This window comes from Podarcis pityusensis (assembly GCF_964106645.2).
Source record: "Podarcis pityusensis genome assembly, chromosome: 4".
In the NCBI taxonomy this organism is placed as follows: domain Eukaryota; kingdom Metazoa; phylum Chordata; class Lepidosauria; order Squamata; family Lacertidae; genus Podarcis; species Podarcis pityusensis.
The window spans coordinates 57,992,621-58,019,045 of NC_138027.1; the positions used below are offsets into that span (position 1 = coordinate 57,992,621).

The following is a 26,425-nucleotide window of genomic DNA, read 5'->3' on the forward strand; positions in this document are numbered from 1 at the left end:
AGCCGCTAATAGGGTTGCTTCGCAAGACGAAAAAACCGCTAGACGAAGAGACTCGCGGAACGGATTAATTTCGTCTTGCGAGGCACCACTGTATTTGTGCAGCTAGTTCTTCCTAGATTAGTGTAGAACCTTACATTTGTCCCTACTGAAATTCATTTTGCTAGTTTTGGCCCAGTTTTCCACTATATTAAGGTTGAATCCAAATTCTGTCTTCTACAGTATTAGCCACGCCTCCCAAATTGGTATCATCTTCAAATTTAATGAGCATAGCCTCAAACCCTTCATCCAAGTCATTTATAAAGATGTTGAACAACAACGAGCCCAGGACAGAACTCTGTCACACCCCACTTGTCACTTTTTTCAGGATAATGAGGAACCATTAGGGAACACTCTGGGTTTACAAATCCACCTAACAGTTACTTCATCCAGCCCACATTTTACCAGCTTCTCCACAAGAATATCACAGGAGACTTTGTCAAAAGCCTTAGTGAAATCAAGACACTCTATGTTCACAGCATTCCCCTGATCCCCCAAGCTTGTAACTCTATCAAGCAAAAGAAATGAGTCATCTGGCATGACTTGCTTTTGAGAAGCCCATGCTGGGTCTTAGTAATCACAGCGTCCTTTTCTAAGCGCACATAGACTGACTGTTTAATTATCTGTTCTAGGACCTTTCCCGATATTGACGTCAAGTTGATCAGTCAGTAGTTACCTGGTACTTCCTCTCCCCCCTTTTGAAGATGGAGACAACATTTGTCCACCTCCGATCTGCAAGGATCTCACCTATTCTCAAAGAACACTCAAAGATTATAGACAGAGCATCTGAGATTTCATCCTCAAGCTCCCTTAGTACTCTTGGGTACAGCTCATCAGTCCCTGGAGATCTGAATTCATTAAAAGTAGCTAGGAATTCCCTTACCATCTCTTTTCCTATCTTGCACTTCAGGTTCCTCCTTGCATTGTTTATTCTGTTATTTTTGGGCACTGATTTCCTTTTAGTGAAGACAGAGGCAAAATAGGTGTTGAACAGTTCCACCTCTCTGCTACCCAATAGCATTTCTCCGTCTTCTCCATGCAGAGGACCTACTATTTGCTTGTTCTTCCTCTTACTCTGAACACAGCTGAAAAAAACTTTTGAAAATTATTTTTAACCTCTCTTGCAAGCCTAAGCTCATTTTGAGCTTTGGCCAGTCTGACCTACCTGCAACTGTTGGCTACTCATGTATACTGTTCCTTCATGATTTTCCCTTTCTTCCATTTCTTATATATGCCTGACTTCAATCTCAGTTCATCTGTAAGCTCCTTATGCAACCACAGTGGTTTCTTTAGATGACCCCCACTCTTCTTTCTTGTTGGAACTGTCTGCATTTGTGCCTTGAATATTTCACCTTTAAAACAACCCCTCATCCATCTTGGATTCCCTTCTTTTTGAGTATTTCTGACAATGGGATCTCACCAAGTAGCTCCCTAAGTTTTTTGAAATTGGCCTTCTTAAAGTCCAGAGTGCATGTCCAACTACACACAGCTTTCCCTTGCCTCTATATAATAAAGCCCAAGAAGACATAATCACTTCCTCCCAAGGTTCCTAGTTCTTCCACTTCATCAATCAGTTCTTCCCTGTTGGTGAGGACCAGGTCCATGATCCCTTTGTTGCTTCTTCCAACTTCTGAGAAATTAAATCGTCAGTTAAGAAACTGATTGTGAGTCCTAGGTCAATGCAATCTTCAACTATTGTGCTGAAACTGGCCAAACTATATTCAAACATAACCAATTATTAAAAGCATTATTAATTTATTTTCTAAAGTATTTCTAAGCCACCTGTCCTTCCTCATATTGATCCCAGGGTGGAGTACCACAAAAACAAAGCCACAGTACAATTTAACAGTCGGTGCTTCAGGGCCTCCTGCTGGTCCCAATAAGTCAATTCACTCAATAATTGAATGGCTGCATTCTGCACAAATAGCAGTTTCTGGACAGTCTTCAAGTATAGCTCCACATCCAGAATGTTGCAACAACTGTACTTAAACCAGTCAGAGCTTGCAGAAGGCATTACTAGTCAACAAGGTCATCTATGCCTCCAGTGATGGATCAAGGAGCATCTTCAAGCTACATACCTGCTCTTTAAGGGAAGTACAACCCTGTTCAAAACGGGGCTGCCTAATTTCCAGATCCTGGAGCCACCAACTAGAGTCTCAGTTTTGTCAGGATTCAGCCTTAAGTACGGGCCTTAAATTCATCCCACCCCTACATCTGGTGACCTGTCCAGGACTCACATGGCCTGTCCAGGACTCACATGACATCTGATTCAGAAGTCAAGGGGCAGGTAACACTGGGTGTCATGAGCATGTTGATGGCACCCTACACTAATCTGCTGATGATCTCACCTAGCAGCTTTTTATAGATGTTAAATAGCAAGGAGGGGAGCAAAATGGAACCTGGACTGACCCCAGACCACAACTGCCATGGGATCAAGTAGCTTTTCCTCAGTACTATTATCTGAAACCAAAAGCTGGTAGGAGTGGAACAACTGCGTCACTGTGCCTCCATCTCCCAACCCAACAGAGACAGCCCAGCAAGATACCATGGTCTGTGGTATCAAAAGCCACTGAGAAATCCAGAAGGAACAACAGAATAGCACTCAACCTGTCTGTCTTCAAATAGAGGTTATCCATCAAGGCGACTGAGGCAGTTTTGGTTCAAAAACTGGCCCAGATACCTTATTGAATAAATAAATCAGTTTCATCCAGAGTGCCTGAAGTTGGGTGTACACCATCTTTTCAATACCTTTCCCAAAAATGGACTACTTAGCTATAGATGTCCACAACCTCTAGGTGCAGGTGTTGGGAGGGGCGTTTAGGAGCAGAGACAGCATTTTCTGTTTAAAGAAAGTGGGGGCCACTGCCTCATGCAAAGAAGCATTACACACACACACACACACACACACACACACTCCATCAAGATCTAACTAGCTAGGAAGGGTAAGGATTGAGAGCATAGGAGGTTGGACAAACACCTTCAAGTTTTGTCCATACCAACCTGCAAAATCTACAACTGATCCTGTAACACCTGGTCAGCCAGAGCACAGGACAGCTCCCCAGACACTGAAGCAATGGTAACAATCAACTTGGTATGAAACTGAATGGTTTTACCCCCAAAGTGCCTTGCAAACATGTCACAAGGGGAAACCAAAGCTCAAGAACTGCAAAACCTGAGTGGATCTCATCATTTTTTTTATCACATAGAACAACTTTGTTAAATGACTACTCTAAAACAAAGACCAAAAAATACTCAAACCCCATTTGCAAGAAAGAACAGAGAGCCAAAGAACTGAGAGATTTAAAAGCAGGGAGGCTTTTTTACATTACTGCTTGGTGCATGCAATAATCCTCTGTGTCACATAACATAGTCACATAACACATGCAACAAAGATCGCAGCAAAATGTCCACAAAACCATGAGGAGGGGAGGCCATTTCCTCTTTCTAAATCCCTCAAACTTTAAAGACATGTAGCACATTTTTTAAATAAAAAAACTGCACCCATTTTTGAAATTTGGGTTTCATTCCCACAAGTACTAAGCCAGAAAGTTTCTTCAAATTCTGCCCCAAAATGGAGACATTATAGGTGTTTGTTGATTTTACAATTCAAGTCAATGGAGACCTCGAACAAAGCTTTGGAAAATCAAACTAGCAAGATTCTGCCTTGAATTCAAAACAAAATGTCAGTCCAGACCTCAAAACAGAAGAAGCGCACAATCTGAAACATGTTCCATACCAGTATGGTTTTATACAGAGCCCTGGGCACTGTACAAATTAATCTTTTTTTCTTGGCAATGTAATTATTTAAATCAATTTAACAGTAAGCCACTCTTCCTAAATTATTTTTTTTTAAGAAAAAACAGATCAGTTATTAGTTGTTAACATTTCTATGCCTTGTTGTGCTCCTGTTAGGTGTGGACCTTCCTGATGTGACCCCTGCTTAATTTTATTGTGTAGCTATTTCTCTATCTTTCTGAGTTACAATACTTACAGCAATACATATGCTTTTATTTATGTTCTCTAACACAATAAATGTAAAAACATAATTAAAACATCATAAAGACAATACCAAAAGAAGACCTAAACCCAAAGGCTTTAGGTAATACTTTAGACACTGTTGCATATGCACATTTAGAGGATCATGCAAAGTACCCATGATCCCTTGGATAACTCATTCATACCACACATGCACAATAGCTTTTGAGGTAGCACTAAAGCCCACACCCTTCCTGGTCTGGATGAACTGTCTCTGATGCCCACTATATGTAACAAAACATGGAATACAAGAGGGAAGGTCCAAACAAAGCTGAGAAATATCTAATCGAGGTTTGGATTCAGGTAGGCCTCAAGGCTGCTTTACACTTTCAATCACATTGCTGGGAGCATGATGGGGCCCAGGGATTTTAAAGCTGTATTTTAAACACTGACCCTAGGGCTAAAAGGGGGACAAAATCTAATGGGTGTGTCAAGAACTGCTCCAGACTCATCCTAGCACTAATCTAATGAGTAAAGTATTAAACATTTGCAAATGGAAAAACAACTTCTGTCACTGCCAGGGCACCAAGGGTCACAGAGGCTGGGAGGATCCCTCTCAGGAGGGTCATCATAGCAAGGGGAAGACCATCATGGCCCTAATCATCAACCAGAGATGGAGCAACAACAGGCAGCTTGCTTCCCCAATCCCTGCATGAGACTCTGCTCCAACTGCCAGTTACCGCAGAACTAAAAGGATCACAGAACTAAAAGAAGATACATGAGCTAGGTGGCCTAGGGCCACTGGGAGGCTGCTCCTCAGGAAGAACATTATGGCAAGATGGCGACCAACATGGGCCCCCATCAACCAACCAGTGAAGCAACAGCTGTTCCATTGCTTGGTTTCCACTCTCTCTTCCTCCCCATTCCTTTTGTGCATGTATATTAGACTGTAAGCCTGTGGGCAAAGACTGTTCAACCTTTTGAGAGAGGCCACATTTAGAAAGTTTTAGGCATTTTGTAAATGTTAAATAATAATTCCTTCATAAATATGTAAGCACATGAGATCCTGAGTAAAAACTGCTAAAAGAAATGGCAATGGACTTACCTTTTGGATAATCCTCCAATAAGAGGTTGAAGTGACCTAATTGGCAAAAGAAATCGGATTCGACTTTTCCTTCTGCTTTCAATATTATCGATTCATAGCAGCCAACAGCCTGAGGGGGAAGATAACAAACTTTATAAATATAATGTACTAAATACAATATATGTAAAGTGCTTATAAAATAAGTCATCACTTTAGGATAACTTTACCATTGCGCATATATATATAAAAAAAACATTTTGGAACACTGTGTACTATTTCATTTTTCTTCTGTGGAAATGAACATGTCCCAATTCTATAACAGCAGTGTTCATACAATGGTGCTTCATCTACATTTTAAAGTTAGCAGCTTTTCTCCTGGTGTACACTGCTGAAAGGTTCCCATGCTGCTTTTCCTGTGTCATAAGCAAAGCAAACCGAAACTTAAGCTTCCTGTGTCATCTGAACCCAGGCAACCAAGGGTTAAAGAGAAACGAACCATGAGCTCTGCTTCAGATGACACAAGCCAGTCAGAAAGGCTTGTTTGGTCTACAGCAGGCACATCCAACTGAATGCGATCTACTCCCAGTGTAATAAAACTGGCAGTGATCTACCCAGTGTCACTGACTATAGTTGTTGAGCTTTTGGGGGGGGAGGATGGACCACAATTGTTTAACTTTTTTTAGAGAGAGAGATCACAGTTGTTGAGCTTGTTTTACAGGGAAAGACATTTTGGGGAAGATGAGCTGAGTTGTTGAGCTTTTTTTAGGTGGGGGACACGAAGGACACGAGGCTAATTAGCAAAGGGGGCGGGGCGCATAGAAATTGCTTGGGAGGAACAGGTTGGACATTGCTGGTCTACAGGACAGCAACAGGGCAGAGGAACATCACAGCAATTTAGAGGAGAATGTACCAGCAGGTCATGCACTTTAAATTATAGATTGTTTCAAACGATGGTTGTAATCGCACATGTGAACTGTGTGAATAAAATAATAAAACTAGGCACCACAGGTATTGTTAAAATATAAAGATATTCTGCTTCAATACAGTCAAACACAATTAAAGGGCTGAATTGATATTGTTTGTTTTGTTTGGATTTTCTCATTTTGCAAGGAATCATTTTTTGATCAAAACATTAAATCCATACTCTAGCATAAAAGACAGTACTAGAATAGCACAGAACGAATTATGACTCTAGAAAACTTAAATTATGAATAATCTTGCTTTAAATCCATTGATCTGAGGAGTGTCTTTCTTTAGACCTGCTCAGCCTGTAACAGTAGTGGCTTAGTAATGCTGTCAGACCAAATTGGAAGAGGAGAGTTATTGTGCCACTTACAGCAAAATGGCCTGGCACTATCATAAGACTCCTAAAATTGCAGGTGTATCAACAGAGGTATGAAGAAGAACCCAAGCTGAATCTCTCATTGGCCTGGTTTAGACAACACACTAAAACATGGTTTAGTTAACCAGTTAAAAACAATCACGAAAAAACAGCCTACAGTTTACTAACTATGGTTAACAGGTGCCCAACTGTTGTTGTTGTTGTTGTTGTTGTTGTTGTTGTTGTTGTTGTTGTTAACATTTGTACACCACCATATACCCACAGGTCTCATGGCAGTTCACAACATAAAATCACAAAGCACAAAATAGATAAGAAAAATAAAAACAAGAACAAGAACAAACCAATGATCTCCCCCTAACAATAACATCCAATAATCCCAAGGTTTTAGTTGGTTTACACATTTTGGTTTATATTATCCAGAGGTTAGCATAATGTCCAGAACCAATAATGTCTTGACTTAAGTGGCTGTAGCCACAATAAGGACAAGCAACTAGTACAGAGCAACTTAAAAAAGAAGGTGTGCTCTAGGTTCAGCAGCTCTCACTGGTGCCTCCCACTGTGTCCAGCAATAGCCATTCTTCCCACTGCAAAAACTGCCCCCCCCCCCAAATATCTGGAAGGCAATTCATTGTGTGCTTGTCTGAATCTGTAATTTCCAGGATACTCCCTGGATCATTATTATTTTTTTAAAAAATGATATTGCATTGACCACTTCACTTTCCAACCCTCAGGTATGGAGGCTAATCTGAGGGTCAATTTATATAGGACTCTTGTCTCAACTATATGCCCCAGTTCCTTTGAGATTCCCATCCTGCAACACTTAGTTCATGCACAAATCTGTCCTGTATCTTCTGCAGTGAACACAGATTCAAAGAATTCATTCAATTTCTCTGCAAATCATAGCCTTCTTTAGCACAACTTATCACCTCAGGTTCCAATCACCCTTCTAGCCAGCCTCCAGCTACTGATATATTTAAATGAATTTTTTGTTGGTGATGGTCTTTATGTAATTTAAAGGAACAAATTCTCATTTAGAGGAATAAATTCTCACTCCAGCCACACTGGAGTCCAGCATGGAATGCAGCTTTTATGGCTTTGTGGTACAAAGCATGAGAAGGGCAGCTAAGTTTATTCTAAGAGCTGAATATGGATGCTACTGTAACATAAGGGTGATGCTATTAATGCCAGAAAAGGAAACACTAGCGTTTTCTTCTTGGGAAGATTAAGAATAAAAATTTAAAGTTTTCTGTTACTTGTTGCCTGCATGCAGTCTACATTTTACAGGGTGTTCTATTAAAACTAGCCTTTATGCCTGTTGCTTTCACAAATGAAATGAAAAGAATCTGTTAATAAAAGGGAAGAGTGCTACAGAAGACAGTTCACTTCCTTTCCTTTGTTTAAAGAGAGGGAAGCAATGTTGGAAGAATTTAAGTTGGCAAAATGACCAGCAACAGCTGCCTTGTTGTGGGCATGTGGGTATGATAACTAGCGCAGAGGAAGGAAGCAAAAGAAATGACTGGAGAGAATGCAATTCAGTCTAAAATATAAAAAATCATTTGCGTTATTCTGCCACCTGCTTGCTTTTCATGGGCACTGAACTAAACACTAGTTCACTTGTGCTGGAACTTGAATTATGATAATTCTGCTGCTTTAACATCTAACTTTGTGTAAATGTAAAGATGTGTTTGATAAGGAAATGCACTAACAGAATAAACAAAGATGAGAATTCTAACAGTGCTCATTTTAACTGTACCTAAATAAAACCCAACACTGGGTTGCACAATCCTCAGTCTCCACTACTACAGGAGACAATGGTGGGAAAGTTCATATTTAATTCATTGATTCTCTTGTCTAAAATAACATCCATAGATCACAGAAAAAGAATAAAAATAAGAGTCAGAAAGAGTAAAAATTATGGTTACATTTTTTAGTCTTGTATAATTCACTTCAATTTACTTTATTATTATTATTAAAGGATGTTGCTGATCTTTGCAAATGCAGGGTCAGAGAGAACCCTAATAGCCAACCATTCCTGTTATAGATACGGGTGTTTTAATGAAGTTTCCAGTAAATGGGGGGTTGTTTCTGTTGCTATTTTCATTCAAAGTTATCTAACAAGTGCACCCCTCACATAATCCCCCAACCAAAGCTCACACTTATATTGTCATTGATTGCCAGGACCTGACCTCACCTAATCTGCCAAAAAATCATGGAACAGAGAAGTTCAAAATACATCCAGTGTAACCTTTCAAATTAAAATTGTTGTGAAGGATATCCTTTAGCCTTATGTGCACAGGAGTGCTTCTAAATTAGTGAGGGGATGGAAAAGACAGTCTCCGGATTAATTCCAGTTATAGGATTCTCTACTGCTATTCAATCCATTAATATCTGGCTCAATTAATGTGATTTTAACTTTTCCTAGCCTCAGAACAAAAATGACTTAAACATCAATGTAATTTCTGTTCTTTCCCTTCATCGTCAGCTTTTTAATAAGAAAGGACTGCTAGATTCAAGTAATTCCCTCCCCTCACCCCAATTAAATGTTCATTTTTATTCATTAGAAATAAGAAATAAGTTTTAAAATGATGCAGTATCTCTGAACAACAACAGGTGTCTGGTCCACAAGCCCACACTGCATCAAGTCTGCTGTACTTCTTCCTCATTTCTCAACAGTAATACTTAAGAGAAGGAGACTCTGACTGGCACTCTACTGCTTTGAATTAGTCATGGAGAGGAAAGTAGTAATAGTTGGAAGCTCTAACCTTTTATGACATTTTAGACTGTGAGTATAAGACTGCTACTAAAGTAAGTTCCACAGGCATGTGGGAGCTCTTCAAAGTGGAACTGCAAGAAGAACTGGGAAGGGGAACTGTACACACAGCAGCTCAGACCTACGAACACCCAGCCACCAAAATTAAGAGACAAAACTTCTCACATTCTTTTTACAACTTATATCAATGGATTTCCATTCTGTGAGCCACCATAATATGAATATATGAAATAATTAGGCTATATAACAAGTTTATTAAATATGGGCACTAGTTTGAATCTTCTTAGTTTTTCACTTGTTTCTGAACTTCCTAAGAACCAAGGATGCCTAACTATGTTCACATAGTATCCACGTTATTCTAATCCAGGTATAAGATATTTACACACAGTACCTATGTATAATTGAACATTATGATAATGAAAACTTCTGAGGGGTCCGCTACCCCTGTTCTTTTCAAGGTACGGGTCATCCATCCAGTGTTCGAAACTCCCATTGTTCTAGGCACATTTTGCGACAGGGAATTTCATTAGTGCAAGCAGTTTCTGAGCTCTGGGTGCAGTACTGCACCTAAGATTTCAGAGTAAAACTGCACAGTGGAAGGAAAGGAGGACCTTTTTATGCCTCCCCACTTCCAGCTACTCTTAAGTATATTAGGGGGGTGGGCTGAGGAAGGACTAGACCATGTGAAAAATGAACATAATATTTTAGCTGCAGTACATTCCTTTTCAGCTTTGTATTCTTATTACAAAAATGTGCGCCTAGAAATTCTGTCATTGCGCCCATAACCTCCTAGCTTTCATACCTCAGTTTTTAACACTGCATCCATCAGGGCAATCAAAGCAGTCTGCTTCATCTAAGAGCAACTGATAAAAAAAGAATCTAGCTCCAAATTTGAATCATATTTAAACACTTAGCATGCAATAGACATTGAATCGAAACCTGTAAAATTAAATACAGTCATCTAAAACAACTGAGATTACACTATGAGCAATGTTCCAAAAAGTAAATCTTGCACAATTTGTGCGTTCTGCACAATTATACATGCTTATATTCCTCTGAAATCAATGGGGTGTTAAGTGTGCATAAGTACAGCTAAGACTGTAGTTTAAATAAGAATAAGACATTATGTTCCTAATTGATATATAGGTTGTAATGTTTGGTGGACAAAAAAAACTTTAAAAAATAAATCAAGTCTAGTTTATAAAACTTTGGCGATATCCGCATGCTTTAGACTTAAGGGTAAGCTTTAAATCAACATTTAATTAAATCAATTCTAGGTGATACATTCTGGTATATTGTTGTATCATTGCAACCAGTCAAAGATGCAGGGCATTGTTATAGCAATTAGAATAAATGCCTTTAAAATTAAATACACAGGGAGTTGGTATTATCAGTCACAAGTAACCACAACAGCAGCTCTGGCCTTCCTTCTAGCAGAGAGAAACTATTCTGTGTATCATCTGTAGCAAATTCAGAGAATGATGTTATTAAAGTTATGTTACTCTCTCTGGAAAAAGACTGGAGAAACAAAAATGGAAGATACTGAAGGAGGAGATTGGGATACTATTGTAAACACAACAGGAAATGGAATTTGATCATAATGGGTCATGAACTAAAGGATATATAGTAAAAAAAGGGGGGGGGAATATTAGCCCAATATGAAATCACAGTGGAGAGATTTTAAAACGGACATGGACGGAAGAATTCACTTTCACTCAATATGGATTAATGGTGGTGGGAAATAATGAAGATAAATCCAATATAAAAATATGGTTGACATTTATCAAGAATAACAACAATTAGAGCTCATTTCCAACTTTGCATGGGGAAAAGCAATGATTCTGAGATACCTTGACTTGACTTAAAATAAATATTGTTTAACAGAAAGTGGAGAAGATGGATGTTAGCATGAACCAAATGTTTTAAATAATCCTTTTTTAAATTTTATGTTAACTGGCAGATGGACAATCAGAAGTTTTCTTTTTGTATCTTTCTATAATGTTTCCTTTTCTTTGTCTTTCTCTCTCTCTTTTCTAATTTTCCCTTTCCTTCTATTTTTTCTTCTTTATTTGGAGTCCTATGTCTGGGGACTTTATAATAAAGTCCAGAGATTGTATACTCATGCATGGCAAGCATGTCCAACTTGTTGATCGCGATCTACAAGTCGATCGCAGGTGCCTTTCAGGTTGATTGTTGGATGCAATGAAGAATTGGGGGGGGGGGGAGCTCAACAACTCTTGGCAATGATAATGGGTAGATCACTACCAGTTTTTTTATACTGGGAGTGGATTGCAATCTTTTGGGAGTTGGATGTGCCTGATGTATGGGATAGCTGCATATCCCTGCATTGCAGAGGGTTGGACTAGATGATCCTCAGGGTCCCTTCCAACTCTACAATTCTATGATTCTATGGCTGATGGAAGACCCTGCGTGAAAGACAGGGAATTGTCAGTCTCCCAGGCTGGGAGGAGAAAGGAAAAATTCCAAATGAGATCTGGGAGGAGCTACTGTTCCTCTGTGAGTGGAAAGGGACAATAATTGCCCCGTATTTTACTTATATGAATTGTATTTCTTGTAATTGCTTTTTTTAACTGTATTATGAATTTTTTAAAATAAAAATCTCATTCAGGGAGGAGTGAGAGAAAGAAACTACAGAGCACAATGAGCAATATCCAGCTAAGTTGTACTTAGAGTAGACACAATGAATTTATCCACCTATTTTAATTGGTCTGCTCTGAGTATGACTAACATTTGATATTACCCATTGCACTTAATAAAATATACTAATAGTAACCATACAAATGAAGCCAAAGAGTCACTGAGAGCTTCAATTAATTTGAATAGAAAGATGTGCCAGGAAAAGAAGACCCTTTTACATTTGAGTCCGCATTTATTCTCTAATGCCTATACTGTACTACCTTTCTGACTACTTAGGTTTTTTCTGGAAGGACTTGCATACAACACTTTTCAAAGATGTGCTTGTTGGAGTCATAAACAATAATGTCTGGCTTCTTGAATCATTACAGCAAGCTGTTGGATAACATACTGCATTATAAATGCAATGTATACAGTAAATATTGTGATTAAGCAACTAATTAAATAACAGCCCATTTCATGAGCTGCTGCCCCAAGGATTGGCAAAGACTTTTGCATATGGAAATGGTGAGCTCTCCCAAGCCTGCCATGGATTTACTCAGAAATAATATAATTTATTCTGGAAAAAGGAGGGAAGAAATATTTTCCAAACCCAATCCGAGGGCTTGAGAAAATGTCTCACTGCCCCTGACAGTCCCCTGCCTTACTTAGTCAGCTAGTAGAGAGTTTGGGGGCTTGAAGGGTGCATCTCTCCTTTAAGGCAAGCTTTAACAGGTCCTCAGAATTGTTATCCAAAGCCAAGGTTGGAGACGTTACCAGCACTTCTAAGTATCACAATGAATTGTACACCAGTGTTGTCTCATTAGCCAGAGCAATGCACCAGAACAGAGACATGATAAGCTTCTGCTCAACTGTCTCAACTTTGATATGACTCTATTGCATATATCCTATGAATTAGTACAGTGGTACCTCAGGTTAAGCACTTAATTCGTTCCAGAGGTCCATTCTTAACCTGAAACTGTTCTTAACCTGAAGCACCACTTTAGCTAATGGGGCCTCCCGCTGCCGCCACGAAGCTGGAGAACGATTTCTGTTCTCATCCTGAAGCAACGTTCTTAACCTGAAGCACTATTTCTGGGTTAGCGGAGTCTATAACCTGAAATGTACGTAACCTGAAGCGTACGTAACCCAAGGTACCACTGTACTATGAATTTATAGTATTTAGGGTTACAGTGGATTTTTTCAGTCTTAAGTATATGGTTACTCAGAAAACTGAATTAGGTGGAGTGAAAAGAGAATTGCTCTTCATACATGTTGTCCCATATTACAATATATATGAAAAGCAATTCTCTTTCCACTCCACCTAATTCAACTTTGGCCAAATAAAGTATGTTGTTTCCATTTTCTAGCTCATCCTCTAACAAGAATACAGAAGTAATTATTCCATTATCTCCCTCTAAAATGTTCCTCAAAAATGTGTTGTGGATCTGTTGTAATAGGCATGTAGAATTAAAAAAGAAATGAAATACACACACTACGTAAGTTCATTGTTGCATTCATTGTTACAAATCCAACCTAGAGTATACCAGAACATGGATCACTATAGCCAGGCTATCCCAGTTGGAAAAGGCTGCAGCTGAAGAGCTGCCTAAATTTGCAAAGATGTCCACTTTGGGTCTTTAGTGACAAAGTGGGATCAAAAAGCACCCCCAAGATGCATACCTATTCCTTCAGAAGGACTGCAGTCCAATCCAGCACACCTAATTCCAAGACTTGGTATCTACCCACAGTGCCTATATCTCCTCAGGTTTCAACTTCAATTTACAGGCCAGTTACCAAGTCCAGGTAACAGTTCACCACTTCCTCACCTGATGCAGATGACAAGGAGAAAAAGAGCTATGTTTCATCAATATGCTGATGACACCTCACTCTAAATCCCCAGTTGAACCTACCACATGGCAGCTTATAGATGCTCCAGAGAATGAAGGAAAAGATGGAATCTTACAGGAATCTACAGCTGAAATGCCATGAAATCTAACAGAATTCCCCCAATGCTGTTTTCTGAAACCAGTCAGTCATGCAGGCACAAGTGGAATCACCATATCACCATGGCTCCCAATCCAGAGAGTCTGTCAAGCAAGCTCCCATTATCAGTATGGTATCTATGCATTATACACAATATTAAAACTGTTAATAAATCCATGGACTTAAGTTTGTACAAGCAAATTATGAAAACATAATGTGAACCCATTTTACATATTTAGGAATGAAAGTTACAAACAGAATGAGTAATAAATATTGCTCCCTCAGCAAATACATTATTATTATTATAGCCCTGCAATTAAACATGCCTGAGGTGAGCAAGAATTGCCTCTAGGCTGCTAAGAAAAGCCTCGCAGCCTAGAAAGAGGACATAAATGCAGTGCAGTACTGCTTCCCACCTAAGGGAATACAGAATTACCATAGATGCTTCCTGCCTTTTCCTCGTCATCTGACAGTGTGCAGCCTGACTGAAAACAACCATAATGGAGAAACATAGCAGGGTGCAATGGCCTCTACCAATACAGTCCCCCCTTCTGCTGCCTCTGTAATATGCCTCTGTTGGAGAGGAGAGCACTGACCAAGATGAGGAAATGCAAAACATGCCAGTTGCCTCTTCCCAGGGTTATAGCTTTAATTTCAAAAGGTAGAGAAGAAGTGACAAGAGCAGCTACTTTAGCACTGCTTCATTTCCTTAACATAACTACTTATTCCATATCTTTCCATTCTTTCTAATTTCCCTTCTCATTGTTTATATTTTCCTTCTCCAAGATCTATGCTTCTAATTGCAAAATCTTCTGCCAAGCTCATCTACTGATGTTCTTCCGATCGTTCCACCAACACAAGCACTGCAACTTGTCATATGAAACTATCCCCGCTCTCCTCCCACTGTGTGCTGTTCTGGAGGTTCTACTGACCCACGCAAGCCAAATTCAGCAGGGCGGGGGGAAGAAAGTCCACAGGGCTTCTGCTGAGAGGGCTAGTTAGGTGAATCCCGCCCTCAGTTCTCCACCCCTGTACTACAGGAAATAATGGTTGTACAAAAATATACATGACCTGTTTGTTTAGGCGTTGCAGTTGTACAGATTTCAACTTTAGTGACATACATACCCATCCACCCACCCAATCTAGAAATTTAACAACTCCAACAAATGTTGAAGCAGAAGGAGGGGAACTGTTTTTTCTCCAGAGTGCAAGGAGGAAATTTTGAGAGAAATTGAAATATACACTATATTTACAGCCCCAAATGCATAAATGCTTAAGACTGCAATCCTATGTGAACTTACCTAGGAATAAAGTAACTTATGAATGTACATGTATAGGATTTTGCGATTGGTATTATACAAACAAAATTGTGAATGTGGCCAATATTAAAGAGTTAGGGCTCCAAATTGTTGCAGCTTATGTTACCTAAGCACATGTATCTTAGTTTTTGCCATCTGAGTTGTTAGTAAAAATAAAGTTTGAATGTAGAAACCACACTTTTTTTACAAATGAAAGAAACAATTATTTGGGCAGAACCAGTCTTAAAGAAGGGCCTATATAGTCCTTTCCTAAAGATGGCAGAGCCCTCTAGGTGCAAAATGCATCTTAGATTTAAGTTCTGTATAGGTATACAGCAAAGGTGGGGAATCTGTGGCCCTTCAGAAGTGGTTGGACTCCAATTCCCATTAGCCCATGACCAATGAGAAGGGATGATGGGAGCTGTTGTCCAGTAACACCTGGCGGGCCAATGATGCTGTGCTCCTGGTCTATATGTAGGAATTATCACTCACTAATGTGCTGGTAACCTCAGGTCTTGACTACTGTAATGCGCTCTACATGCAGCTGGTCTGGCGGTTGCAGCTGGTACAGAATGCCACAGCCTGGTTGGTGTTCCTTATCGGGCACATATCACACTAGTGAAGGATCTGCAGTGGGTGCCTAACAGCTACCAATCCAGGTTTAAGGTTCAACTATTAACACACAAAGCCCTAAAGAATTATTGGTTGTTACTGATTTTATTGTTTTAAATTTTTAAAACTGTTTTGTCATGCTTTATAACTGACTTAATTCATTGCAAATTTTGATTGCAGATGTTCTAAGGTTCTGATCAAATTGTTGTGCAGATTTCAATTATGCATTTTATAATTTACTTCATAGCTATAAACCATTTCAGCATGTAAGGTGAACAACAACAACCAATGCTATAGGCTAACGTACATAAAAATATTCTTATTACACATTTTGAATGAGTAAAACTTTGCATTAAAACAAATTTCTGTCTTTCCAAAAGATAAAATATATATTGGACTATATTTGGTTTTTTTGTTTGCAATAGTCCCCCAAATCCCCAATTTTTCTATTTTAAACAATTGGAGAGAAAGCTGGGGGGGGGGAGGCTTGTCTATTTCCCAAAGCCCATTTTTTTCATTTCACCCCCAGACCTTTCAATCTCTCTCCATTGTTCACAAAGCTAAATATCTGATAAGAGAGAGATCCTTCTTGTACAATATTGCCTCAAGTTGAATTACCGTATTTTTCACCCTATAGGACGCACTCTTTCCCCTCCAAAAATGAAGGGGAAATCTGTGTGCGTCCTATGGGGCGAATACAGGCTTTCGCTGAAGCTTGGAGAGCGAGAGGGGTCGGTGTGCACCGACCCCTCTCCCTCTCCAGGCTTCAGGAAGCTATCAGCAAGCCTGGGGAGCCAGCGGGAGTTCCCGCAGGGCTCCCTAGGCTGCGGATAGCAGCCTGCCGCGCGGGGCGCCCTGAAGCAGAGCGCCCCGCGCGCCAGGCAGACATCGGCCAGCCCCACAAGCTCGGGGGACAGCGGGGAGGCGCAGTGCAGCTATCTCGCTGTTCCTCGACCTGGTTTGGAGGCTGGCGCTGGGGAGAAGCGCACTTCTCCCCAGCGCCAGCCCCACAAGCTTGGGGGACAGCGGGGAGGCGGAGCGCCACCATACCGCTGTTCCCCAACCTGGTTTTGGGAGGGAAATAAAGGGGGAAAAGGTTTCCTTTATTTGCCCCCCAAAAAACTAGGTGCGTCCTATGGGACGAAAAATACGGTATATAAAATATTTAGTATCATCATTGGGGGTTTTAATGACTTAAACATTTGCTGTCTCTGGGCATCTGCCTGAACGTACAATGTTGCAAACTGAAGATGGGGGCAGGGATGGCACATAATCCTTAACTCCAACATTTGCAGGCGAAATGTTGCCCTTTAAAAATTCATGGAATAGGTGTGAGAGTCTGTAGAGAGATTCTAAGCATGTTCAGTTTAGCATACTTAGAAAGCCGCCCCACACACACACTACCAGGAATTCTGATAAATCAAGGATCCCAATCACAAGGAAGTCTCTAAACACATTCAGAAAATTCTCTAAACCTTTGCATCTAAAGCGCAGCCTATACACCCAGGGAAAATACAGGCATGGTCACATACACACTTTTGCCTCTCATTTACAACATTACATGTTTATGCAAACACCTGAATACCACTAGTATATGTCTGTCATTTTTCATGCTGGAGTTACAGTCTTGATTCTATGCATGCTATTTGAAAGAAATTACCACCAAGTTCAATGGTACATAAGTCAGTTAAGAGTTCACTGAACTTCAATCTGAAAGACTTATGATTAAAATATGTAAAGATCTATGAATGTATACACAGATGTGCTTGTACAAATATTAAATTGAAACATTAATATTATGTAATAGATCAATACAAAAGGTTAGTTTGTACATAATCACCAACAATCGCATTCTCTAGGGGATGTGGCATCTCTAAGGTAAAGCTTCCATATGAAAAATTTTGGGATATGGGGGCCGGGGCAGGGACCAGAAACAGACCCTTACAGATTACCAGAAATAGCCTGCCTCTGAACAGAATATGAAGGGGTCAGAGCTAATAACACTAATCTAAAATTAAATAGCTTATGCACCACGTCATATATGATGTTGGGTGAGGGGCAAATTAAGGTGCAGCTGATTCAAAAGGGGGCTTGCCATGTCTTACAAAGCCACATGCATTGTGCTCCAATGCACTTGACAATCAGATGATTGTCAGATTACACCGGCCAGATCTAATTACACACCCCTGTCCTAGAGTAAAACAGAGTAGAAATTTTGTGTGAAGCAACACATGCATTATTACAAAATAAACTGTGGATAGGCTCTAAATGTGCATTAATAATTTGTGTGTTGTTAATTGTTTAGGACTGTAAACTGATATTATTGGTGAAGACCAGAGTCTAGCCACAATCAAGACTCAGGGTCCAAGGCTGCTGAGTCTTTAGCTAGGAGCCAGACAAAGAGCAAAACCAAGTTCAGGGGTCTGATCCTGCTGCTGGAGATCGGGAGACCACTGCACCCAAGGCTGACAGACAGAATCTCCCAGAAGAACCCCTGGACCACCAGGTCCTGTAGGACCAAGGCCCATCATGGGAGTTCTCCCAAGACTCAAGAACCAAAGGCCTCCTGCAGTACCTAACCAGTTCAGCAGCACAGAGAAACTATAGAAAGGAGGAGTATCCATCTTCAGGCAGGAGGGTTGACCCTTTAAGAATCTGAAGTCTCCACAGTGGGGGAGGGTAGACTGGAAGCAGAGGCTTTAAAAGTCTGTCTGATCTCAATCTCTGTCACGCAAATTACTCAACTCAGAACTATCCTTGGTCCTGCAACTCTTTACCTGTCTTGCGCCATGAGACTAGCATCAGACCAGGACACAGCATTGACCTCCCCAAAAATGTTCCGCACTCAATGATGGAAATCCATATTAGAATCTTAGGGTGATACATGAAGATGCTCACAGGAAGCAAAAATATTGAAGACTGAAAGTCTCCAAATGTTTATTCTAATTAATTAGAGCCTACCTTTTAGGAACCATCATCATCATCATCATCATCATCATCAAATTTCTATACCACCCTTCATCTGAGGTTCACAGGGCAGTTTACAATATTAAAAAGACAAAACAGAGTAACAAACAAAAACTAAACCTCCCCCACAGAGATATGTAACAAAGGCACCAAGTGAGCCTGCCTGGGGAGAGTATTCCACAAATGGGGATCCACCCAAGAAAACTTCTGCTATTGTTATTATTATTACTATTTATTAAATTTCTATGTCGCCCTTCATCTGAAATTCACAGGGCAGTTTACAATAAACACAAAAATACATATCATAGTAACAAATGAACACAAAACACATTGTTTAAAAGGCCATTGTTTAATTAGCCAAAGGCCTGGGAGAAGAGGAAAGTTTTTGCATAGCACCTAAAGATATGTAATGAAGGCACCAAGAAAGCCTCCTGTGGGAGAGCAATTCCACAAGCAAGGAGCCACCCCAGAAAAGGCCCATTCTCCTGTTGCTGCTCTACTGCACAAATGTTCATTTTTAAGGTGCCTCCTTTAAAGATCCCTGAGTTATTCAGCAAACATTTCTCATACCACATAATCCCTTTCTCATACCACGTAAGTCCAGACAGGAGTTCATTCTATAATGGGATAATTTCAAGAATTATTTGAAAAGCAGCTGTAACTTAAGCACAGTAGTTGCCTTTGAATGATTTCTGTAAATAGTACATATGAAGGAAAATGATATCGAAATAGAAAAGAGAATTTTTCAAAACAATAATGAGAAACTAAAGCAAGATGCTTAATATAAAGTAAAATATGGAGAGGAAGGGAAGTCATAGGCTCCTGTAGAAAACACATAGTTGAAATTGTATGTATCTTTTGTCAACATTGTTATCTTTATTGGACTGATCAAAATGAAGCTGACTACGTGTTGTATATATATGAAAAATGAATAATACAGCATTTAAAAAGTAAAAAAAAAATCCCTTTTAACCACAAAAAACACACAAAACTGGAACACACTGTGTCTCAGTTCAAAGACAACACTGAGCCACAGTTTACTATGGTTTAATGCTCATGAGCACTTTGCTCCTCCCCATCTTGCTGGGTTTTTTATAAAAAAAATCCTAAAGATATATTTTTTTAACTCTGTAAACCTGTTATGTTTACCTAAGCCTGCTGATACTTCTCATTTGTGCATAGGCAGTGCTATTTTGGCTATGTAAGGAAAAGAATTTGGGGCTCACTATCAGTATATATCAGTATATACTGGGGACACGGGTGGCACTGTGGGTTAAACCACAGAACCTAGGACTTGCCGATCAGAAGGTCGGCCCACGACGGGGTGAGCTCCTGTTGCTCGGTCCCTGCTCCTGCCAACCTAGCAGTTCGAAAGCACGTCAAAGTGCAAGTAGATAAATAGGTACCGCTCTGGCAGGAAGGTAAACAGTGTTCCCGTGCGCTGCTCTGGTTCGCCAGAAGCGGCTTAGTCATGCTGGCCACATGACCCGAAGCTGTACACTGGCTCCCTCAGCCAATAAAGCGAGATGAGCGCCGCAACCCCAGAGTCGGTCACGACTGGACCTAATGGTCAGGGGTCCCTTTACCTTTACCTATCAGTATATATAGTAAGTGTAAGCCCTCAACTTATGTGCATTTAACTGGTGTGCATTCAGCTTTATGTGCTTGGCCAATAAATAAATAAATAAATAAATAAATGTTGAAAAAATTCCCAGGAAAAAAAGATTTTGCACCAGAGGCAGAGTTAGGGTAGCACGATCAGTTCTGCCACACCCAGCACGAAGGAAAGGAGGTGCCACAGGGCTTCACAACTAGTATATTTATCAGAATGGAAGGCTAGAGGTGCAGTTGCTGAATTTTGGACTCTCACAGGGCACTGCTGAAATTTGAAAAACCTAAGTTGGCCCTGATTGCACGCAATGTGTATTGCTTACAGGAAACAACCAATCAACATGCATCCAAAAGACGCGTGATCACACACATGTATGTGATGGTAAACTTGAACGTGACTTGAAAAAGTCATGAAAAGGGCGGAACAGGGGCGTGACGTGGTGGAACAGGATATGACACACTTATACACGCTTGTGGGCCAGGAACAGAACTCCCACACAAAATGGTTGTCGACTGTATATGCAATTTTTGCTTTAGGAGTGGTCCCCAGAACATAACCCCCACATAAGTTGTGGGGTTACTTAATAAGAAACCCTGCATATGTTTCAGGTTAGGCAAGGCTCAGCTCTAACATTTATACAATATCTGTATAGTTACTTACTTTAAAAGATTAAAAAAACCTTTACAAAATTTTCTATTAGTTTAATTTATGCTCAAGCATTCTTCATGCAAGTGGACTTAAAAGTGAATAAACATTCACTTTTTTAAAGCAATAAGCTAAATAGTTTTCCAAGGCATTTCCAAGTTGGAAAGAACTCTCCTCCTCTAATGCTTTTTTCTACCTCCTCCATCTTTCTCCACCTGGAAAGGCAAAGTGGTTGAGAAAGAACCACAATGATCATCCCTGTACATGCTTCTGTCTCTCTACCTGGACACATATCTTATTCCCTTCTCTGAGACTTTTCAAGAGAGACAGAGCAAATGCCCACATTTGAGTTTCTGTTATTGAAAGACAGACTATAAATTGCAAATAAACTAGCTTGAAAAGACAAGATAGAATAGAGATGGAGAGGTGAAGAAAAATGTCTTCCCCCATGTGGCTTTAGCCTGCTACTTATCAGCGATGGTGCCAAAGAATAGTGGCTAACTCAAAACAACTCACAATACTGTGAAATATTGCTAGGCCAGTGAGACTAGTTTATTGAGAACAGTTCAAAAATACATGAATCATGTTTGGTTAAGATATAAGGATTTGTTAGAAAATAAAACCCCAAGGTGGCTGTCACCAATGGAAGCGAAAGCCTTGAAAAAGGTCAATATGGAGGTCAAATGGCCGAAATATTGGGAAATTTTGGAACAAGACGGAGATAGACTGAAATTGCAGAGTTTTGAAAAATTAAAAAACAAAGTGCGAGACTGGCTTCATTATTATCAGATAATGGAGGCATTTAAATTGGACAGGAAAATCGGCTTCCAGGTGGAAAGATCCAAATTAGAAACAGAATTGTTAGAACCCAAAACTAAGAATTTGTCAAGAATGTATAACTTGCTGCTGAAATGGAATACTCAGGATGAAACGGTAAAATCGGCTATGATTAAATGGGCACAGGACGTTGGACACAATATTATGTTTGCTGACTGGGAACAGTTATGGACCACAGGTATGAAATTTACGGCATGTAATGCCTTAAGAGAGAACATTATGAAAATGATATACAGGTGGTACATAACCCCAGTCAAGCTTGCAAAAATTTATCACTTGCCCGATAACAAATGCTGGAAATGTAAAGAAACCGAAGGTACATTTTTTCACCTTTGGTGGACGTGCCCAAAGATTAAGGCTTTCTGGGAAATGATATATAATGAATTAAAAAAGGTATTTAAGTATACCTTCCCTAAGAAACCAGAGGCCTTTCTCCTGGGCATAGTAGGCCAAATGGTGTTAAAAAAGGATAGAACTTTCTTTATGTCTGCAACAACAGCAGCAAGAATACTCATCGCAAAGTATTGGAAGACACAAGAACTTCCCACGCTGGAGGAATGGCAGATGAAACTTATGGACTATATGGAATTGGCGGAAATGACTGGTAGAATCCGTGACCAGGGAGAAGAGTCGATGGAGGAAGATTGGAAGAAATTCAAAGACTATCTTCAGAAACATTGCAAAATTAAAGAATGTTAGAGTGATGTTGGACTGAAAATAAGCGGTTTCCAGCTGTACAGGTTAAAGTTAATGATAGACTAAGATTAAAGATTAGGATTAAAGATGTTTAAAGAAATGGAAATTTGACATTAAGAGGGAAAATTTTAATGTTCTATGATACTAAGACTAAAGATCAGGTTTAAAGAAGAGGAAGTTATATATTTCAATATTTTATTAAAGCTAAAGATTGGGATTAAAAAAGTGGAAAAGAAATTGCTGGACAAACAATTTGGATTGGAATACAAAAGAGGGAGGTATGAGGAAGTCCAGAAAATAAGTAAACTAAAAAAAAACGGAAATGGAAAAGAGATATTGTTTTTAATTGTTATGTTTTTTGTTTTTTATTGATGAATTGTGTTTTTTTTTTGTGTGTGTGTGTGTTTTTGTTATCATTTTTCTTTTTTGAGATATGTATTGTGTATGTTTTTCTTTTCTTTTTTTGTTGTTTAAAACTTTAATAAAAATTATTTATAAAAAAAAAACAAAAATACATGAATCAATGCAGGTGGTGCAGTCTTATAGATGTCTTCTCCTGCAGATCCAGAAAAAGAAGAGGAAGGAGGAAAACAGGCTTCCTGAAGTTCATACTTTGCTGAGCATCAAATGGAGGAATATGAACACAAAATCTTACAACCTTAATATCTATTTTAATGACCCAGGTAGGAGAATCAGCACATACATACATGCCCTGGCCCTTCAATAAATGACAGCAATTAGCCAAACATATGAGGGTAAGATTTGATACCTTATGTCCCGATTTGGATAGGTTCCAGTTTGGGTATTATCGAATATAGTAAGATCATGAAATAATACACACATTTAGAACTTAGATACTGGCACCATTTCTGCTTGTTTAGGGAGTTACTTGTACATTACTGGATCTCAGATACAGTCATACCTCGAGCTGAATGTGCTTCAGGTTGAGTGCTTTCGGGTTGCGCTCTGCGGCAACCCGGAAGTAACGGACTGCGTTACTTCCGGGTTTTGCCACTCTCGCATGTACAGACGGTCAAAATGACATCATGTGCATGCACAGAAGCGGCAAAACGTGACCCACACAGACGCACTGCCGTGTCTTACGTTCCATTCAGGATGCAAACGGGGCTCCGGAACGGATCCCGTTCGCATCCCGAGATACCACTGTAGTTTTGTTGTGTTGTTCCCACTCTGAAAATATCAATTCCACTTCATAAGATGGCTCCTCTGCACCACTGTTAAGTTCCTAGTCCTAACTACTACTAGCAGACTGACAATAACGTAACAAACCCCTAGTTACTTCCTGAATGAAACATAATCAGGAATACACAGAAACAGAACAGTGTATGGAAATTATTGTCCTCCTATACCTGTGCGTCTCAGTCTAACCCTTCCAGTAAATGGCAATGAAGTGAAGTCAGACATGAGCATGAAACAGGAGGAGGGTTTACCCCCGCTTCTCACTCCTTAGAATTTTCCTCTCACTTCCATCTATTTCACACAATGAGTTCAAACTGTGGCTAATCTTGTCAGCAGGTACATGAGGGTGGGGGTTTGTTCCCATTCTCTTACTAAATAGCCTGTTGGGTTAGATTAGTTGCAACCATTGATTTACAAGATCCAAGAGAAGTGTTCACAAGGGAACGATGAGCACCACTATAGTCCTTTAGTTAACTGCCACTCCTCCTACAACCAAGGAGAAAAGGTCTTTTAAAAATAAAACACTGGTTTCCCTCACTGACTGTGGTAACCACAACTGTAAGAACTGCTGAGGAAGTTCCATCCACAGGTTCTTACAAACAACTAAATGCTTCACATCATAATTTACCATACACACAGCGCCAATGAAGGCCTTCAGGAATCCATAACGCTGGCCACAGAGAACTCAAGAAATTATCCTTAAGGAGTCTATCCCTCCTATGAGCAGTACATTTAATCTATATTAGTGCAGCAATCTGAATCCTATCTGATAAGAAAATATGTTTATTGTATGAAACGTAATTGAACTAAAATTTAAGGCCTGTAATTCCACCTTCAGCTTTCAATAGTTTGCCAAGCAAATTAAAACTGAAGTCATTCTAAACTTTAGCTTTTTAAGGTGCTCCCGCAACACATTCATCAGTGCTCCCAAATAGTTCAGATCTAGTTATAATAGCAAGTTATAAAACTGTGTATATAAAATTATTATATAAAATTATTATACATATATATGTATGTATGTATATGTGTGTGTATGTATATGTATATGTGTGTGTGTGTATTTAAATCAAGTAGAGATTACCGTATTTTTCACCCTATAGGACGCACTTTTTCCCCTTCAAAAAATGAAGGGGAAATGTGTATGTGTCCTATGGGGCGAATACAGGCTTTCGCTGAAGCCTGGAGAGCGAGAGGGGTCGGTGCGCACCGACCCCTCTCGCTCTCCAGGCTTCAGGAAGCTCTGCGCAACCCTCGGGAGCCTGGCGTGAAGTCGCGCCGGGCTCCCAAAGGTTGCGCAGAGCTGCCTGCATTCCGAAGCCTGGGGCGCACTGAAGAGCGCGCCTGGGCTTCGCGCAGCTCTCCGCAAGCCTGGGGAGACCGACGCGGCTCCCTAGGCTTGCGGATAGCAGGCTGTTCTGGGGGCTGGGGAAGCTCGGGCTTCCCCCGCGCCGGCCCTGTGCCTGGGGGGGGGGGAATAATTTTTTTTTCTTTATCCCCCCCCCAAAAAAAACCTAGGTGCGTCCTATGGAGCGAAAAATACGGTAAAATGCTGAATTATAATCATTCAGTATACTTCCTATTACAGAAAAATGGAAAATATAATGTGAACAAGACATCTAAAAATTGTGATTCTCTTAAAAATATATACTCAAATGAAATACAAGGTGTAATTCTGAAAATGCAATAGCAGCCTGTCTAAAAATGATGTAGCTATCTTATGGCCATACGCCGAAACATAAGGTGGCTGAAAAGAACTAGCCAACTCCAAGATTTATACTTTAACATACAATGACAAAAAATGACCTATTTATTCCTTCATATTTCCATGAACAGACTAAGAAAAAGAAAAAGATCGCTATTGATGCCCAAAAAGAAAAAAGACTTTTTTGGATGTGTGGATATATTAATTGGGGTGTGTCAAAGCTTAATTTAGGGGGCACACTCAGAGTTTCTTATGCATTTTTACATATTTCAGCTACTCTTGGTACACACTCTCCAAATAAAGTACTGGCCTAAAGTATAGCATCACCTCTTAGATTACAATCTTTGGCTATGGGTGTTATCAGTTTTCATGGTCCAAAGCTTATTTAAGGGTGCACACCCCTAGTTCTTTATTCTCTTATTTAGGCATGATGGCACCATGTACTTGTGAAACCCTGGAATCATTGATTGAAAGAATGATTGCTTTTAATTGTTTTTAGAATGTTTTTATTGTTATTGATATTTGCCACACTGGGAGGAAGAGATGGATATAAATGAAATGAAATAAAATAAAATAAAATAAATAACTAGTGAAAATGCTGATAATAATATAATGAAACACTCCCTAATTATAGTTTGCTATAAATTTTATGGATGTTGATGCACAATAGGAGGATGGCCAATGGCCATTTTGAAATATTGCTTCCTCAGACCTGTGCCAACCTGCATATGATGTCTATCTAATTTTGATCATTCCAAACTTGCATTCTATCCAAGTAGAAAATGCAACCAGTAATGGCATTCCTACAAAAATCTCTAACAGGTACAGGACTATCTATCACTGGTATCTCAGTGATCGTTCTGATTCATAGTGTTTGTAGGAAAGTTTCCATTATTGTAGCTAAATTAGGCCTCAATCCAGGGAGCCACAGAATGAGCTCCACATGAGAAGTCACATTTCTAAGGCTGCAGTCCTATGCATTACCTAGGAGTTAAGTCCCTCTGAAACCAGTAGGACTTAATTCTGAGA

The 26,425-nt window shown here is 39.8% G+C and overlaps 1 protein-coding gene across 3 annotated transcripts in view; it reads right to left on the bottom strand.

Annotated features, from left to right (window-relative positions):
* KDM6A (lysine demethylase 6A) overlaps positions 1-26,425 on the bottom strand; it is a 106,700-nt gene that overhangs the window by 74,476 nt on the left and 5,799 nt on the right. For all 3 annotated transcript variants that reach the window (XM_081003722.1, XM_081003720.1, XM_081003721.1), the window contains exon 3: positions 5,117-5,225. In XM_081003722.1, the coding sequence (XP_080859848.1) occupies positions 5,117-5,225 (109 nt within the window). The remainder of the gene's footprint in view (positions 1-5,116; positions 5,226-26,425) is intronic.